The following is a 15,781-nucleotide window of genomic DNA, read 5'->3' as shown; positions in this document are numbered from 1 at the left end:
CTGAGCCACTGTAGTCACTTGGACTATATTAACGATCTCTTTTATAACTTTTCTGGGCCAACAAGTTTCAGTCCCTTGGAAGTCTATGGAGGAGTGATCCAGCTCTCAGATTTCATCAAAAATATCTTAATTTGTGTTCTGAAGATGAACGAAGGTTTTACGGGTTTGGAACAACATGAGGGTGAGTAATTACTGAAAGAAATTTCATTTTTGGGTAAACTATCCCTTTAACCTGTGTTCTGTGGCTTATTGAAGTGAGCATGTGTGATGTGTGACAGGAAAGTGTCCTTATTGTGGATTTAAGCACATCCAGAGAGAGCAAGCGTTTTCTCTACCCAAGAAACTCTTAAAATGTGTTCTCATCTCATGCAGAGGTGGTACAGACAAAATCCTGCATCCGATACTGGATGAGAGGAGAATATGAGTGTAAGATTCCCACTGATATTCTGGAATACTCTTGGGCTTTATTTAACATCACAAGTGACATGACATATGAAATACACAAAGTCAGATACACATATGGTTTGCTTTTGACGTCATTAACCTGATTTACTTATAAAGGCACACAATCAGTCAAACATACATTACAAGAATGTAGAAACATTATATATATTACACAAGGATATGGATTTTCTATAGGGTTCTAAAATCCTATAAGGTTTTTGTGGAGGGAACTAGGTGAGGTGAACTACCGGGTTGCCCTTCAAAAATACGTCATCACTGCGGCACTCTGTTCTAAACAATATATAGCCATGATCATATTGTTTGTGTAAGAAAATGTATGTAATTTTAACTGTATAATTTTAAGACTTAAAAGTATGAAAAGCAAAGCATGCTTTGAGATTAGCCTGGCTGACTATTTTCCTTCAGTAATTTCCCTTCTACATCATATAATGTACATCATATGGTAGAGAACTTTTAGTAAGAATCAAAATAATATTTGACATTAAAGAAACTGAAGCTAATGTATTTCTCCTCTTCAGGGCGTGGAGTTTTCACCACTGGAGCTTTTTTCAGAGGTGATTTTGTTCTTGAATACAGAGGTGAACTTCTGAGTTCACAGGAGAGTCTGGACCGAACTGGACACTACACTGAAGCTGAGAACACGTTCCTGTTTGATTTTCAGTGGCATGGCAAAAATTGGTGGTGAGTACAGAACTGTTGGATTGATGTAGTAGGTATGCTAAAATATCTGGAACTGTAAGATACTTAGTTCATGCCTGTAGTTCTGTTCGCTCGTTTCTTTTGGTCCGGATACGCTTAGTGTTCAGATTGGCATTTCTATCGTTGAACCTAAGTTATGATTGACCAGTCTGTCCTTTTTAGGGTCACATATTCCTGTTTTTGGTTTATTTACATGTCTCTGGTCCATGTTATGTTCATATTTCATTTGAACTGCACCAGAGTTCATTTGGAAGCCAACTGAGACCCTTCTTTTCAGCGTCTCGGTCCGCTTGTTTGGTCGCACCAGGTTTCAAATAGCAGCTTTCACATTTATTCAGATGAACCACATTAACAGTCTAAAAAAACATGCCACATGTGAACACACCCTAATACTTCAAATTCACCATGAACTGACATAGAGTACGGAGTGTAGTTTCTTTGAGTCATCAAAAAAAATTCCCCCTGTATTCCCTAAAGAGAACAACATGGTAACTTTTAGATGCTTTTATCTGAGAGCTGTACATTACCATACATTGCAGTACACTATCATATAGATCAGTGGTTCTGAGACCCTCCTCTGCAGATTCTGTAGGTCTCCTTCACCTGATGCACTCAGATGAGTTCATAGAGCCATGTTCTGATGATGAACTCCTCATCTCAATCAGGTGGATTAAAACACAGACATACAGCATATGCAGAGCGGTGGGTTCCCAGGACTGGGGTTCAGAACCACTTGTAAAAATAACTGTACATGTCTAGCATATATACTAAGATTATAAGTATTGAGTGTTCATTTTATGTTTTTATAGCATGGATGCATCTAAAGAAGACTTGTCTTTGGGAAGACTTGCAAACGATGAGACCAGAAATCCTACTTGCAAAATGAGAACTGTTGAAGTGAGCAGAAAACCTCACCTGTGTCTGTTTGCTGTACGAGACATTCTACCAGGAGAGGAAATCACTTACAATTATGGAGACTCAGATTGGCCATGGCGAGTCAAGGTACTATCAATAAAATGCTAAAGAGATTGATCAGTAATTCATGATAATTTTTTACTCTAATTCTGATTAGTTACTATGTGATTGTGGTCTCATATTTCTCAAGACTTTGAATAAAGCATCAGCAGAATCCACTGATAAAAAGCCAGTCAGCAGTTTGCGCCTGCATAAATCTGTAAGTCCACTTTAAAACATCTGTATCATTATTCTATATTATTGACTCTCTCAGCATAGAGTTGTGTGTGGAATGATATATAAAGTATAGGACAGCTAGAGGAATGAACATTAACAAGTTTTTTTGTCCTTTACAAATATTCTGATATTTTGATATTCACTGGTTTCTTTTCTGACATCTAGCCCCATTGTGCAGCTTCTGTTTCCTCTCCTGAACTGGACAAGGTAAACAGCAATGGTCCTCATAAGCAGTCAGGCAAATCAAGAACATCAAGGAATAAAACGGTAACCATCTTAAACATGCAACAACTATCTACTGATGTTTACTGCCAGCTAGTTAAAAATGCAATAAGTGATTTCTGAGAAACACTTAATATTTGAAATCGACACCCAAACAAACACACCCCTCCCTTCATTGCTCCGCCCCCAAAATAATGAACACGCAACACAGTAAACCACTATTAGCTGGTGCTCAGGTGTTCAAATAGAAAATATCTTTATTGCTGGCAAACCATAGAATGGTTTGGTTTAAGTTGATTTGTAGGTGCATATCGACTTCATCAAGCACCCGTGTCATTTGAAATGTATTTATGTACTCACAATTAAAAAAAACAAACAAGAAATTATTTAACGCTGCAGTCCTAGTTTTTCGTCTTTGTCGCCATTTCTGTTTCGAAATCTGCAATTGCAGTCATTCGTGGAACTATCAACTTTACATGGGTTGTGCTTTAACACGGCACAGGGAGAATGAATCCAATGTTTTGAGGAGAACGCGCTGCTGTCAATCACATCGCGTCGGTGTGGATACTGTCATTTGCAATGACCGATTATACTTTTTGGAAGTATGAGTCATGACCAACAGAAGAATGTTCACCGGAAAATGACACTGGAACAAGTAACATCCACTTTTGTTCTGACCAACTAAGGGGAAAAAAAGCATTGCAGTAAATCGCGCTGATGAAAGGTGGGGTATGTGATTTGCAAAACGGCCGGGAGATTTTGAAAATACACAACTCCTATGGTCTTACCTTCTTTCCTTTGACTCCACCCATTCGAAGTACAGTATTGTTCAAAATAATAGCAGTACAATGTGACTTACCAGAATAATCAAGGTTTTTAGTATATTTTTTTATTGCTACGTGGCAAACAAGTTACCAGTAGGTTCAGTAGATTGTCAGAAAACAAACAAGACCCAGCATTCATGATATGCACGCTCTTAAGGCTGTGCAATTGGGCAATTAGTTGAAAGGGGTGTGTTAAAAAAAATAGCAGTGTCTACCTTTGACTGTACAAACTCAAAACTATTTTGTACAAACATTTTTTTTTTCTGGGATTTATCAATCCTGTGAATCACTAAACTAATATTTAGTTGTATGACCACAGTTTTTTAAAACTGCTTGACATCTGTGTGGCATGGAGTCAACCAACTTGTGGCACCTCTCAGCTGTTATTCCACTCCATGATTCTTTAACAACATTCCACAATTCATTCACATTTCTTGGTTTTGCTTCAGAAACAGCATTTTTGATATCACCCCACAAGTTCTCAATTGGATTAAGGTCTGGAGATTGGGCTGGCCACTCCATAACATTAATTTTGTTGGTTTGGAACCAAGACTTTGCCCGTTTACTAGTGTGTTTTGGGTCATTGTCTTGTTGAAACAACCATTTCAAGGGCATGTCCTCTTCAGCATAGGGCAACATGACCTCTTCAAGTATTTTAACATATGCAAACTGATCCATGATCCCTGGTATGCGATAAATAGGCCCAACACCATAGTAGGAGAAACATGCCCATATCATGATGCTTGCATCTCCATGCTTCACTGTCTTCACTGTGTACTGTGGCTTGAATTCAGAGTTTGGGGGTCGTCTCACAAACTGCCTGTGGCCCTTGGACCCAAAAAGAACAATTTTACTCTCATCAGTCCACAAAATGTTCCTCCATTTCTCTTTAGGCCAGTTGATGTGTTCTTTGGCAAATTGTAACCTCTTCTGCACATGCCTTTTTTTTAACAGAGGGACTTTGCGGGGGATTCTTGAAAATAGATTAGCTTCACACAGACGTCTTCTAACTGTCACAGTACTTACAGGTAACTCCAGACTGTCTTTGATCATCCTGGAGGTGATCATTGGCTGAGCCTTTGCCATTCTGGTTATTCTTCTATCCATTTTGATGGTTGTCTTCCGTTTTCTTCCACGTCTCTCTGGTTTTGCTCTCCATTTTAAGGCATTGAAGATCATTTTAGCTGAACAGCCTATCATTTTTTGCACCTCTTTATAGGTTTTCCCCTCTCTAATCAACTTTTTAATCAAAGTACGCTGTTCTTCTGAACAATGTCTTAAACGACCCATTTTCCTCAGCTTTCAAATGCATGTTCAACAAGTGTTGGCTTCATCCTTAAATAGGGGCCACCTGATTCACACCTGATTCTTCACAAAATTGATGACCTCAGTGATTGAATGCCACACTGCTATTTTTTTGAACACACCCCTTTCAACAAATTCAACTAATTGCCCAATTGCACAGCCTTAAGAGCGTGCATATCATGAATGCTGGGTCTCATTTGTTTTCTGAGAATCTACTGAACCTACTGGTAACTTGTTTGCCACGTAGCAATAAAAAAATATACGAAAAACCTTGATTATTCTGGTTAGTCACATTGTACTGCTATTATTTTGAACAATACTGTACATGGACACGATGGGGAGGGGGTATGGTACGACCATTTGATTGACACAGTTACTGTCTAATGATTCTAGGTAGTTTTGGAAATGATTGGCTGGAGTTTTTCGAGTCCTGCCTGTTCCACAGATGATTAAATTGCTTACTTTTCATTTCAGTGCTTCTAACTCAGTGGCTGTAAGTGGGTTAGGAATAGGATTTCAAGTGATTTTGAAAAAATGGACAAAAAAGACAATTACATACCCCACCTTTAAATCTAACAATCGCTTATCAATTATCATATCACATCAAACCGTGCAAACTATACTTTGTTCTCAAATTGTTAATGTTAACAACATCAGCATTGTGTGACTACATTTAAGGCCCTTCAGATATTTATCCTTGTTTTCGTGTGGGCCAGGCGGCCAGTCTCTTTTTTTCTGTAGCCACTCCAAAGTCCAAGTCACCCACGTCACCTTCAACCTCGCCTGTGCAGCCCTCATCATCCTCGCCTGCCTACAGAGGAGGAGAGCGCATCAACAAAGCTGCTTGCGAATGTGGCATAAAGAACCCTGAAGCACTGTCATCAACTAGGCTCAGGAAACACATAGCAACCATGTCTAAAATTCTTAACCTTAATGAGAATGAAGCAGACCAACTGGCTGATTTCCTTGGTCACGATATCCGAATCCACAGACAGTTTTATCGGTTACCAGAGGGAACACTGCAGCTGGCAAAAATGAGTAAAGTCCTAATGGCCATGGAGAAAGGAACACTGTCTGACTACAAAGGAAAGAAACTTGATGACATTGAAATCGACCCAAATGGTATGAGTATACATGCTCTGTGTGTATCTGTGCTGTACATATTTGCAAAACAATGTATATATTCATGTCACAGATACTAGGTATAAGCAATAAAGTGTTCATTTTTCGTTAATTAATTATTAAGAGCAACTTGAGGCCCAAGGTGATTCCATGTCAAGTGATGAGGAGGATTCCAGTGACCTATCTCAGACACCAGCACCAGCACCAGTACAGACTGATCAACCTGTTCAATCTGAACAAGCTGTTTCACAGGAGGATCAAGGTAAGAAAAATCTCTACATTGCACAAACAACAATAATCAAATAAACATGAATTAGCTCCATGCAGCAATATCCAGACAAATTCAAAAAAAAAATTATGCATTGGGAACACAGTCTTGATTTGCTCTTTACTCACCGATTTAGTTGTAATGAGAATGTGTAATGAGAATTTACTTTTTAATTATTTCATAGGTTCTTCAAATGCTCCAAAAAAGAAATGGGAGGACAGTGAGGTAAAAGCAGTAGAGAGACACATGATGAGTTTCATCAAGACATGCAAAGTTCCTGGTAAGCAAGACTGTGAAAGATGCATTCACGCAGAGCCAGAAGCTTTGAAGCAGCGAACATGGACTGGTGTGAAAAATTATGTGCGGAACAGGATCACGACTCTTAAAAGAAAGGGTGGTTTGTAGGGAGGGACAAACACTTCAACACTTTGCACATTATGCTCTTTTTGTAGGAAATGGAGCTAAATTAAAAGAAATGAGGATAAAGGTGTAGAAATATTTTGTGGATGGAATGAAACAGAATATAAAGTGAAACGTTAGAGTATAAGAAGGCTAATGAAGAAGTAGAGGATAGTAAGAGTCAATTTTCTTTGTTCAGTTACAATATAGTTGGATGAAATGTCATGTTAAACTTTTTGATATTTCTGTCATAGAGGGAGGAGAGAATGTAAAGATGATAAAAAAGGGAAGAGTGAATAGCTGTGCTGGACATGGGCTGTGGCTGGATGTAACTGATTGGTGAGAGTTGCTGTGTGCAGACTAGAGAAGCTGAAAACTGAGATGTGATGTCAGACACTTTCTGCTTCCCGTAGTGATGCAGAGCCAGAAGCTTTGAAGCAGGGAACATGGACTGGTGTGAAAAATTATGTGCGGAACAGGATCACGACTCCTAAAAGAAAGGGTGGTTTGTAGGGAGGCACAAACACTTCAACACTTTGCACATTATGCTCTTTTAGTAAGAAATGGAGCTAAATTAAAAGAAATTAAGATAAAGGTGTAGACATTAAAATTAAGAGACGCTCGCGCTGTTTGCATACTTTACCACAGCTGAAGTAGAAAAAATGCATTATTTTCCAAATACACAGATATTTCGGAGACATTTTCATTCAATACATGCACTGCTTGATACAGTGTCTGTTTGTACAAGAATAAAGTTCAACATAAGCCTAAATACAAACGTAAAGCGGGAAGAGAGAATGTAAAGGGGGACGTTAAAGGACGTAAAGTAGAAGAGCATGTAAAGGGGACGTAAAGAGGGAGGAGAGAATGTAAAGGGGACGTAAAGAGGGAGGAGAGAATGTAACTGGGACGTAAAGAGGGAGGAGAGAATGTAAAGGGGACGTAAAGAGGGAGGAGAGAATGTAAAGAGGGAGGAGAGATTGTAACGGGGACGTAAAGAGGGAGGAGAGAATGTAAAGAGGGAGGAGAGATTGTAACGGGGACGTAAAGAGGGAGGAGAGAATGTAACTGGGACGTAAAGAGGGAGGAGAGAATGTAACGGGGACGTAAAGAGGGAGGAGAGAATGTAAAGGGGACGTAAAGAGGGAGGAGAGAATGTAAAGGGGACGTAAAGAGGGAGGAGAGAATGTAACTGGGACGTAAAGAGGGAGGAGAGAATGTAAAGGGGACGTAAAGAGGGAGGAGAGAATGTAAAGAGGGAGGAGAGAATGTAAAGGGGACGTAAAGAGGGAGGAGAGAATGTAAAGAGGGAGGAGAGATTGTAACGGGGACGTAAAGAGGGAGGAGAGAATGTAACTGGGACGTAAAGAGGGAGGAGAGAATGTAACGGGGACGTAAAGAGGGAGGAGAGAATGTAAAGGGGACGTAAAGAGGGAGGAGAGAATGTAACTGGGACGTAAAGAGGGAGGAGAGAATGTAAAGGGGACGTAAAGAGGGAGGAGAGAATGTAAAGAGGGAGGAGAGATTGTAACGGGGACGTAAAGAGGGAGGAGAGAATGTAAAGAGGGAGGAGAGATTGTAACGGGGACGTAAAGAGGGAGGAGAGATTGTAACTGGGACGTAAAGAGGGAGGAGAGAATGTAACGGGGACGTAAAGAGGGAGGAGAGAATGTAAAGGGGACGTAAAGAGGGAGGAGAGAATGTAAAGGGGACGTAAAGAGGGAGGAGAGAATGTAACTGGGACGTAAAGAGGGAGGAGAGAATGTAAAGGGGACGTAAAGAGGGAGGAGAGAATGTAAAGAGGGAGGAGAGAATGTAAAGGGGACGTAAAGAGGGAGGAGAGAATGTAAAGAGGGAGGAGAGATTGTAACGGGGACGTAAAGAGGGAGGAGAGAATGTAACTGGGACGTAAAGAGGGAGGAGAGAATGTAACGGGGACGTAAGAGGGAGGAGAGAATGTAAAGGGGACGTAAAGAGGGAGGAGAGAATGTAAAGGGGACGTAAAGAGGGAGGAGAGAATGTAACTGGGACGTAAAGAGGGAGGAGAGAATGTAAAGGGGACGTAAAGAGGGAGGAGAGAATGTAACTGGGACGTAAAGAGGGAGGAGAGAATGTAAAGGGGACGTAAAGAGGGAGGAGAGTATGTAAAGAGGGAGGAGAGTATGTAAAGAGGGAGGAGAGAATGTAACTGGGACGTAAAGAGGGAGGAGAGAATGTAACTGGGACGTAAAGAGGGAGGAGAGAATGTAACTGGGACGTAAAGAGGGAGGAGAGAATGTAAAGGGGACGTAAAGAGGGAGGAGAGAATGTAACTGGGACGTAAAGAGGGAGGAGAGAATGTAAAGGGGACGTAAAGAGGGAGGAGAGAATGTAAAGGGGACGTAAAGAGGGAGGAGAGAATGTAACTGGGACGTAAAGAGGGAGGAGAGAATGTAAAGAGGGAGGAGAGAATGTAAAGGGGACGTAAAGAGGGAGGAGAGAATGTAAAGAGGGAGGAGAGAATGTAACGGGGACGTAAAGAGGGAGGAGAGAATGTAAAGAGGGAGGAGAGAATGTAACTGGGACGTAAAGAGGGAGGAGAGAATGTAAAGAGGGAGGAGAGAATGTAAAGGGGACGTAAAGAGGGAGGAGAGAATGTAAAGAGGGAGGAGAGATTGTAACGGGACATAAAGAGGGAGGAGAGATTGTAACGGGACATAAAGAGGGAGGAGAGATTGTAACGGGACATAAAGAGGGAGGAGAGAATGTAAAGAGGGAGGAGAGAATGTAACGGGGACGTAAAGAGGGAGGAGAGAATGTAAAGAGGGAGGAGAGAATGTAACTGGGACGTAAAGAGGGAGGAGAGAATGTAAAGAGGGAGGAGAGAATGTAAAGGGGACGTAAAGAGGGAGGAGAGAATGTAAAGAGGGAGGAGAGATTGTAACGGGACATAAAGAGGGAGGAGAGATTGTAACGGGACATAAAGAGGGAGGAGAGAATGTAAAGGGGACGTAAAGAGGGAGGAGAGAATGTAAAGGGGACGTAAAGAGGGAGGAGAGAATGTAAAGAGGGAGGAGAGAATGTAAAGGGGACGTAAAGAGGGAGGAGTGAATGTAAGAGGGAGGAGAGAATGTAAGAGGGACGTAAAGAGGGAGGAGAGAATGTAAAGGGGACGTAAAGAGGGAGGAGAGAATTTAAAGGGGACGTAAAGAGGGAGGAGAGAATGTAAAGAGGGAGGAGAGAATGTAAAGGGGACGCAAAGAGGGAGGAGAGAATGTAAAGAGGGAGGAGAGAATGTAAAGAGGGAGGAGAGAATGTAAAGGGGACGTAAAGAGGGAGGAGAGAATGTAAAGAGGGAGGAGAGAATGTAAAGGGGACGTAAAGAGGGAGGAGAGAATGTAAAGGGGACGTAAAGAGGGAGGGGAGGAGAGCATTAGGCTTGTTGGACTTCATGCAGCGCTGCACAGAACGATCAGCGGCTAACTTGAGCAGTTCTTGACGGTTAGAACTTGTGTCTGACTTCAGACAGCGATGCCCGTGACTGTGCCATAAGGCAACAGAGTACAACTAGAGTGATTGGAGAGCAGGAGGACTCAGATAGAGCAGATTCTCTAGAGCGACTCACGAGCTCTGATGATGACACAGCTAATCCACGATTGGCAGAGTACACTGCTTGACAATGATCACGTGTGTTTCATTTTTCTTCTCACACCTTCAGTTCCACTAAGGATCACATCTGTTCTTTATAACAGTAAAAGCTCTTTTCATGTAGTTGCGATAGACCCCACTTCACTGGTATTTAGGCTTATTTTGAACTTTATTCTTGTACAAACATTAGTGCATGTATTGAATGAAAATGTCTCTGAATTATCTGTATTTGGAAAAAAATGCGTTTATTCCACTTCAGCTGTAGTAAAGTATGCAAACTTAGCCTGAGCATCACTACAGGAAGCAGAAAGTGTCTGACATCACATCTCAGTTTTCAGCTTCTCTCATCTGCACACGGCAACTCTCACCAATCGGTTACATCCAGCCACAGCCCATGTCCAGCACAGCTAATATAAGGGAGGAATAGAGGCAGTAAATGTGAAGAGGATGAAAAGAGGGAGGAGTAAAGCGGGTAAAAAGAGTGAGGAGTAGAGTTAAAGAGGATAAAGAGAGGGAGGAGTGAAGAGGGAGGAGTAGAGTTAAAGAGGGAGAGAATGTAAAGGAGGAAGTAGAGAGATTTTGAAGAAGGGTGGATGGAGGAAGTACAGAGGATAGTTGGGCACTGAGAATCATTCCCACCTCCAAGTTAATTGATTTTTCATTGTTGTTCTGTCATTAACTGCAATGTGCACTTTCAACACAATGTGTCCAAGACTGTTAATATTAAAGAGTCATTTAATCAGAGTCCCCAAAGAGTCATTTAATCGGAGTGTGTGTGTCACTCGAGTCCCCAAAGAGTCATTTAATCGGAGTGTGTGTGTCACTCGAGTCCCCAAAGAGTCATTTAATCGGAGTGTGTGTGTCACTCGAGTCCCCAAAGAGTCATTTAATCGGAGTGTGTGTGTCACTCGAGTCCCCAAAGAGTCATTTAATCGGAGTGTGTGTGTGTCACTAGAGTCCCCAAAGGGTCATTTAATCGGAGTGTGTGTGTGTCGCTAGAGTCCCCAAAGAGTCATTTAATCGGAGTGTGTGTGTGTCACTAGAGTCCCCAAAGGGTCATTTAATCGGAGTGTGTGTGTGTCGCTAGAGTCCCCAAAGAGTCATTTAATCGGAGTGTGTGTGTGTCGCTAGAGTCCCCAAAGAGTCATTTAATCGGAGTGTGTGTGTGTCACTAGAGTCCCCAAAGGGTCATTTAATCGGAGTGTGTGTGTGTCGCTAGAGTCCCCAAAGGGTCATTTAATCGGAGAGTGTGTATGTCGCTAGAGTCCCCAAAGGGTCATTTAATCGGAGTGTGTATCACTATTTTTATTTGTATAGAGTTTTTTTGACAATTACTACACTTTACAGAGGAACATGCCTAATGTCTTAAAACCCCAGTGTGTAGCCAAAGATGACTCTGGTGAGGAAAACTCCTTAAGATGTTTTTGTGATAATGATTAGTTTACAGTCGATGCTAAATTAACTAGAGGGATGCAGATTCGGTCAGTGAAAGGTTCTCTGCCATGAAGTGAAGTCCGTTTTATTTCTATAGCGCATGATACAATACAGATGGTTTCAAAGGAGCTTCACACACATAAAATAACTTGCAAATGTCAACAATTATGAAATGACTAATGTAGAGCTGTTTTGCAGTTGAAATTAAAGAAAATAGGGTTATTATTCAGCTCAATTCTGTTCATCTTTTGCTTCTGATAGTCAATCAGTCAAGTCAATAACATTTCTGAATGTTAATTGTCATTCCCCAACTGAGCAGCCAAAGGCACTTGATCTCAAGCTACAAATCAGACAAAACATGTAGGCTACCCATTTACAGTGATCTTGCTGAAAAGAAGAAACCCAGTTTACTCTCTCACACCTGTATCTTTGCACTAGCTTGATTTCACTGTCCAGTATTGGAACTTTGAATTGTAATATTCTACTTCTGTCTTCTTAGGATAAATAATATATACCATCTCAACAATGTCCTGAAAGTATACCTTAACCAGAGTTTGTGTATCACCATGGTCCTCAAAGTATGACTTGATCAGAGTTTGTGTTTAATGTCCCCAAAAGCGACATATAAAATAATGTCCCTAAAGTGAAGGTAAAATGTCAGGTCTTTAAGGAAGGCTTTTATTGATAAAATCAAGTGATATTTGTGATGACAGATTCTCCAGAAGTGCAGTCATATCTTTCTTTAGTCTCTAGACCCTTCAGAAAGGGGTGTCCCTAAAGGTAGGGTTTCCAGTCATACGTCCTCACATTGTGGTTAAGTAGGTATGTGTGTGTGTGTGTGTGTGTGTGTGTGTGCCTGTGCTGCTGCATGTATGCATGTGCATCTGTCGTTTCAAAATTTGAATCATATGTAGATGAATTCACTGATCACTTTCATTTCCACACTGTCATACTTGTTTATCCATAAGGAGAAGCACTGAACTCATCTAATGCACTTAACTTCAATATAAACAATTTCAGATTGTTGAAATAAACTAAATAGATTCCACAATCTGACTTCCATTACACTAAAATTGTTCTGGAAAATAAAGTACTGCCACATTTTCACGAAACTCATTACATCTTTTCTTTTCGTAAATATATCAGCTGCAGAGTGGAATGTCAGTATGCTAATGAAACATTACATTTTTAGCTGCTCATTTCAAAGATTTACGTTCTCTTAAAATGGATATGTTGGGACAGAGAGCAAATTATTTGCAAACAATATATAGGCTTATACATACAAAATCAGTTTCGACAGCCTAAACAACATTAAACAACTATGGTTTAAGAGCCCACACATATTCTCTTCTTTTCAGTCACCCACAATTCCCTCCAACTTCTAGAACGTTAAAGTACTTATGTAAGAAATAGAGTTTGAAAACAACACAGGTGCAAATTAAGCTAAGAATAAATCTGCTGCCACTTTTTTCTTCATTATCCAATCAGTGCATATCTAATCTGCAGCTTCGACATCACAGCTCTTAATCTTCAAAGTGTCAAAAAAAAAAAAAAAAGTGCTTATCTCTTTGACTTTTGAGATGCACAAATATGCATACACACAGACAGGCACAGTTCTGCACTGTTACGTAACCTTTATATGAAAGGTTGCAACATCAAGGCACACAGTAAGCCCTTGATCAGCAGGAGAGCGGTTGAAGATCTCTCATTGGGAGAGCGGATAATCAGGGAGAGGAAGCTGAGAGCCCAAAGTAGGTGGTTTAGCATATTAAGAAGGCGGCTCTGTTAATGAGCTGTCTGGATTCAGTGCCATCAGAGTAAAAAGTTAGCTGATTAAATAACTAACGGGGCAAATGATAAATGTGCCATGTCTTCCCGGCGATAAATAAACCACCATCTGTTCAGTCATCTTGCGTTTTGGCTCTTCAAATTGACCAGGAACAAATGGCATGATCATTTACCTCTCTCATCAATGAGTGTCTTAAGAAAACTGCAAGCCAGAAAAACCAGCAACAGAAATATCAGAGGAAAATTAAACATCGCAACTTTTTATTAAGCAATTTTTTATTGTCATCCATATTGGTATGTTAAGTAAAACAGGCAGATATATTTACGTTTATAATTTATAGACCCTGGTACTGTATATTAAAAGTAGTGCTGTCAAACGATTAATCGTGATTAATAAAAGTTTTTGTTTGCATAATATATCTGTGTTCTGTGGATATTATGTATACACTAGAAATACACACATATACAGTATATATTTTGTATATATTATGTAACATTTTTATGAAGTATATACATGCATGTGTGTGTGTATTGATGTATGCATATTATATATACACAGCACACATACATGTATTATGTAAACAAAAACTTTTATTTTGTAGACTATTAATCATTTGACAGCACTAATTTAAAGTCTGCTAAACTGGAAGAACTCATTCTGTACTTAATGCACATAATGATGCAAAAGTAGTGCTGAAGTCCAACTAAAGATATACTGAAGTAAGTATATTTGATTGTCTTAAGTGGAACTATTGCAAGTATACTTCAGGGACACTCATTATACAATCATCATCAATAGCGACATTAAAACAGTTTGGGCTTAATATTAAGAAATATGCATTGTGCACTGGTAGTACTTAAATTATAATTTTTATATCAGTAAGTTTTGAGTGATATGTCAGTAAATGTGTTAATATATCTGAACCACACTTAGTATAATAAATGTGCAACATACTAGATACCAATGATGCATTGAGAAGCACGTCATAAGGACCAAAGCTGATGATTTAATTTCTGGATATGGCATTTTTGGAAGGAGATTGCAAGCAGCCAGGAGATGATTCAGCCAATAGGAGGTTGGAACAGGCCCCACATGGGACAGAGTGAGATGTTTGTTCACTAGATGGGAAAAAGCTTTTAGCGGACCTAACTACCAGACCTCCCTTGATCTGTTTCCTGTTGTGTGGTTGTGCTTTATAAATAACCCGATAAGAGTCTCTTTCAGTCGCACAAGCTGTTTTGTTTCTATTAAGTTACTAGTTATAAGAGAACCAGATTTGTGACTAATGTATGATCATCTGCTTTCAAATTTTTGCTCCTCAACATTTGCACCAAATTTATATTTTACTCAGTCAAAATATTCATACTGAAATGGCATATTCTAGTCTTTGGTGTAGCTTTGCAGATTTAAAGGCAAAAGGGGACATTTGGAAGGGAACGTTAATTAAAAGATTTGCTTCCCATTCATGATCAAAGACTACAACTAACCAATAAGTGAGATGCGTTTAAAGGGTTAGTTCACCCAAAAATGAAAACTATGTCATTAATGACTCAACCTCATGTCGTTACAAACCCATGAGATCTCTGGCATTTTCAGAACACAGTTTAAGATATTTTAGATTTAGTCCAAGAGCTTTCTGTCCCTCCATTGAAAATGTATGTATGGTCTACTGTCCATGTCCAGAAAGGTAAGAAAAAACATCACCAAAGTAGTCCATGTGACATCAGAGGGTCAGTTAGAATTTGTTGCAGCATAAAAAAAAAAAAATACATTTTGGTCCACAAATAACAAAAACTACGACTTTATTCAGCATTGTCTTCTCTTCCGGGTCTGTTGTGAGTGCGTTCACAACACTGCAGTGTAGTGATGTCTGGTTCGCGAATGAATCATTTGATTTATCCGGTTCTTCTTGAACCAGCTCACCAAATCGAACCCTTTAATGTCTCAATAGTCAAATAAAATGCAATTTAATAAAAAGCAATGAAGATTTTTATTTAAGTCTCCTACTCCCCAGTTGTTTCTCTTGATGCAAAAAGTTATAAAGTTTCAGAGACCTTAACAATGTTTCACAACAAAGTCTGCAATCAAAAGTCATACATTTAAGCATCCCATCAAATTCTTCCAAGGCCAGATTATCTCAAATAACCTGTCTATACCAGTTTATAGTTCTTTTTATAAATATTTTTAATGAATCTCAACAATTGTCTCATGTGCATATATACCGTTTTCGTTTTTAGAGAAACACTTGTTAAATGAAACATAACCGAGGTCTCTATTTCATCTATGCCCTCTGAAAAAGCTGAGTAATACATTTTTCCTTCGAGAAGAGCTCATAAAGAAGATCAGTCGGTGGGCTTCATGGGTGGCTGAGCCAATGACGAAGAATTTGAACAAGCAATGTCAAGGGGGGAAAAAGACAGGAACACCTTTTCTCAC

The 15,781-nt window shown here is 39.8% G+C and overlaps 1 protein-coding gene across 1 annotated transcript; it reads left to right on the top strand.

Annotated features, from left to right (window-relative positions):
* The first annotated feature begins 1,013 nt into the window (after positions 1-1,013).
* Positions 1,014-7,445, top strand: LOC113121009 (uncharacterized). The gene is made up of 7 exons (XM_026291207.1): positions 1,014-1,146; positions 1,974-2,166; positions 2,270-2,338; positions 2,521-2,622; positions 5,423-5,828; positions 5,953-6,090; positions 6,281-7,445. The coding sequence occupies exons 2-7, from the start codon at positions 1,975-1,977 to the stop codon at positions 6,499-6,501; spliced, it is 1,128 nt and encodes a 375-aa protein (XP_026146992.1). The 5' UTR covers positions 1,014-1,146; position 1,974; the 3' UTR covers positions 6,502-7,445.
* Positions 7,446-15,781: the final 8,336 nt, after the last annotated feature.

The sequence above is a fragment of the Carassius auratus genome, chromosome 20 (genome assembly GCF_003368295.1).
Source record: "Carassius auratus strain Wakin chromosome 20, ASM336829v1, whole genome shotgun sequence".
NCBI classification, from domain to species: Eukaryota; Metazoa; Chordata; class Actinopteri; order Cypriniformes; family Cyprinidae; genus Carassius; species Carassius auratus.
This window is presented reverse-complemented; position numbering and strand designations above follow the sequence as displayed.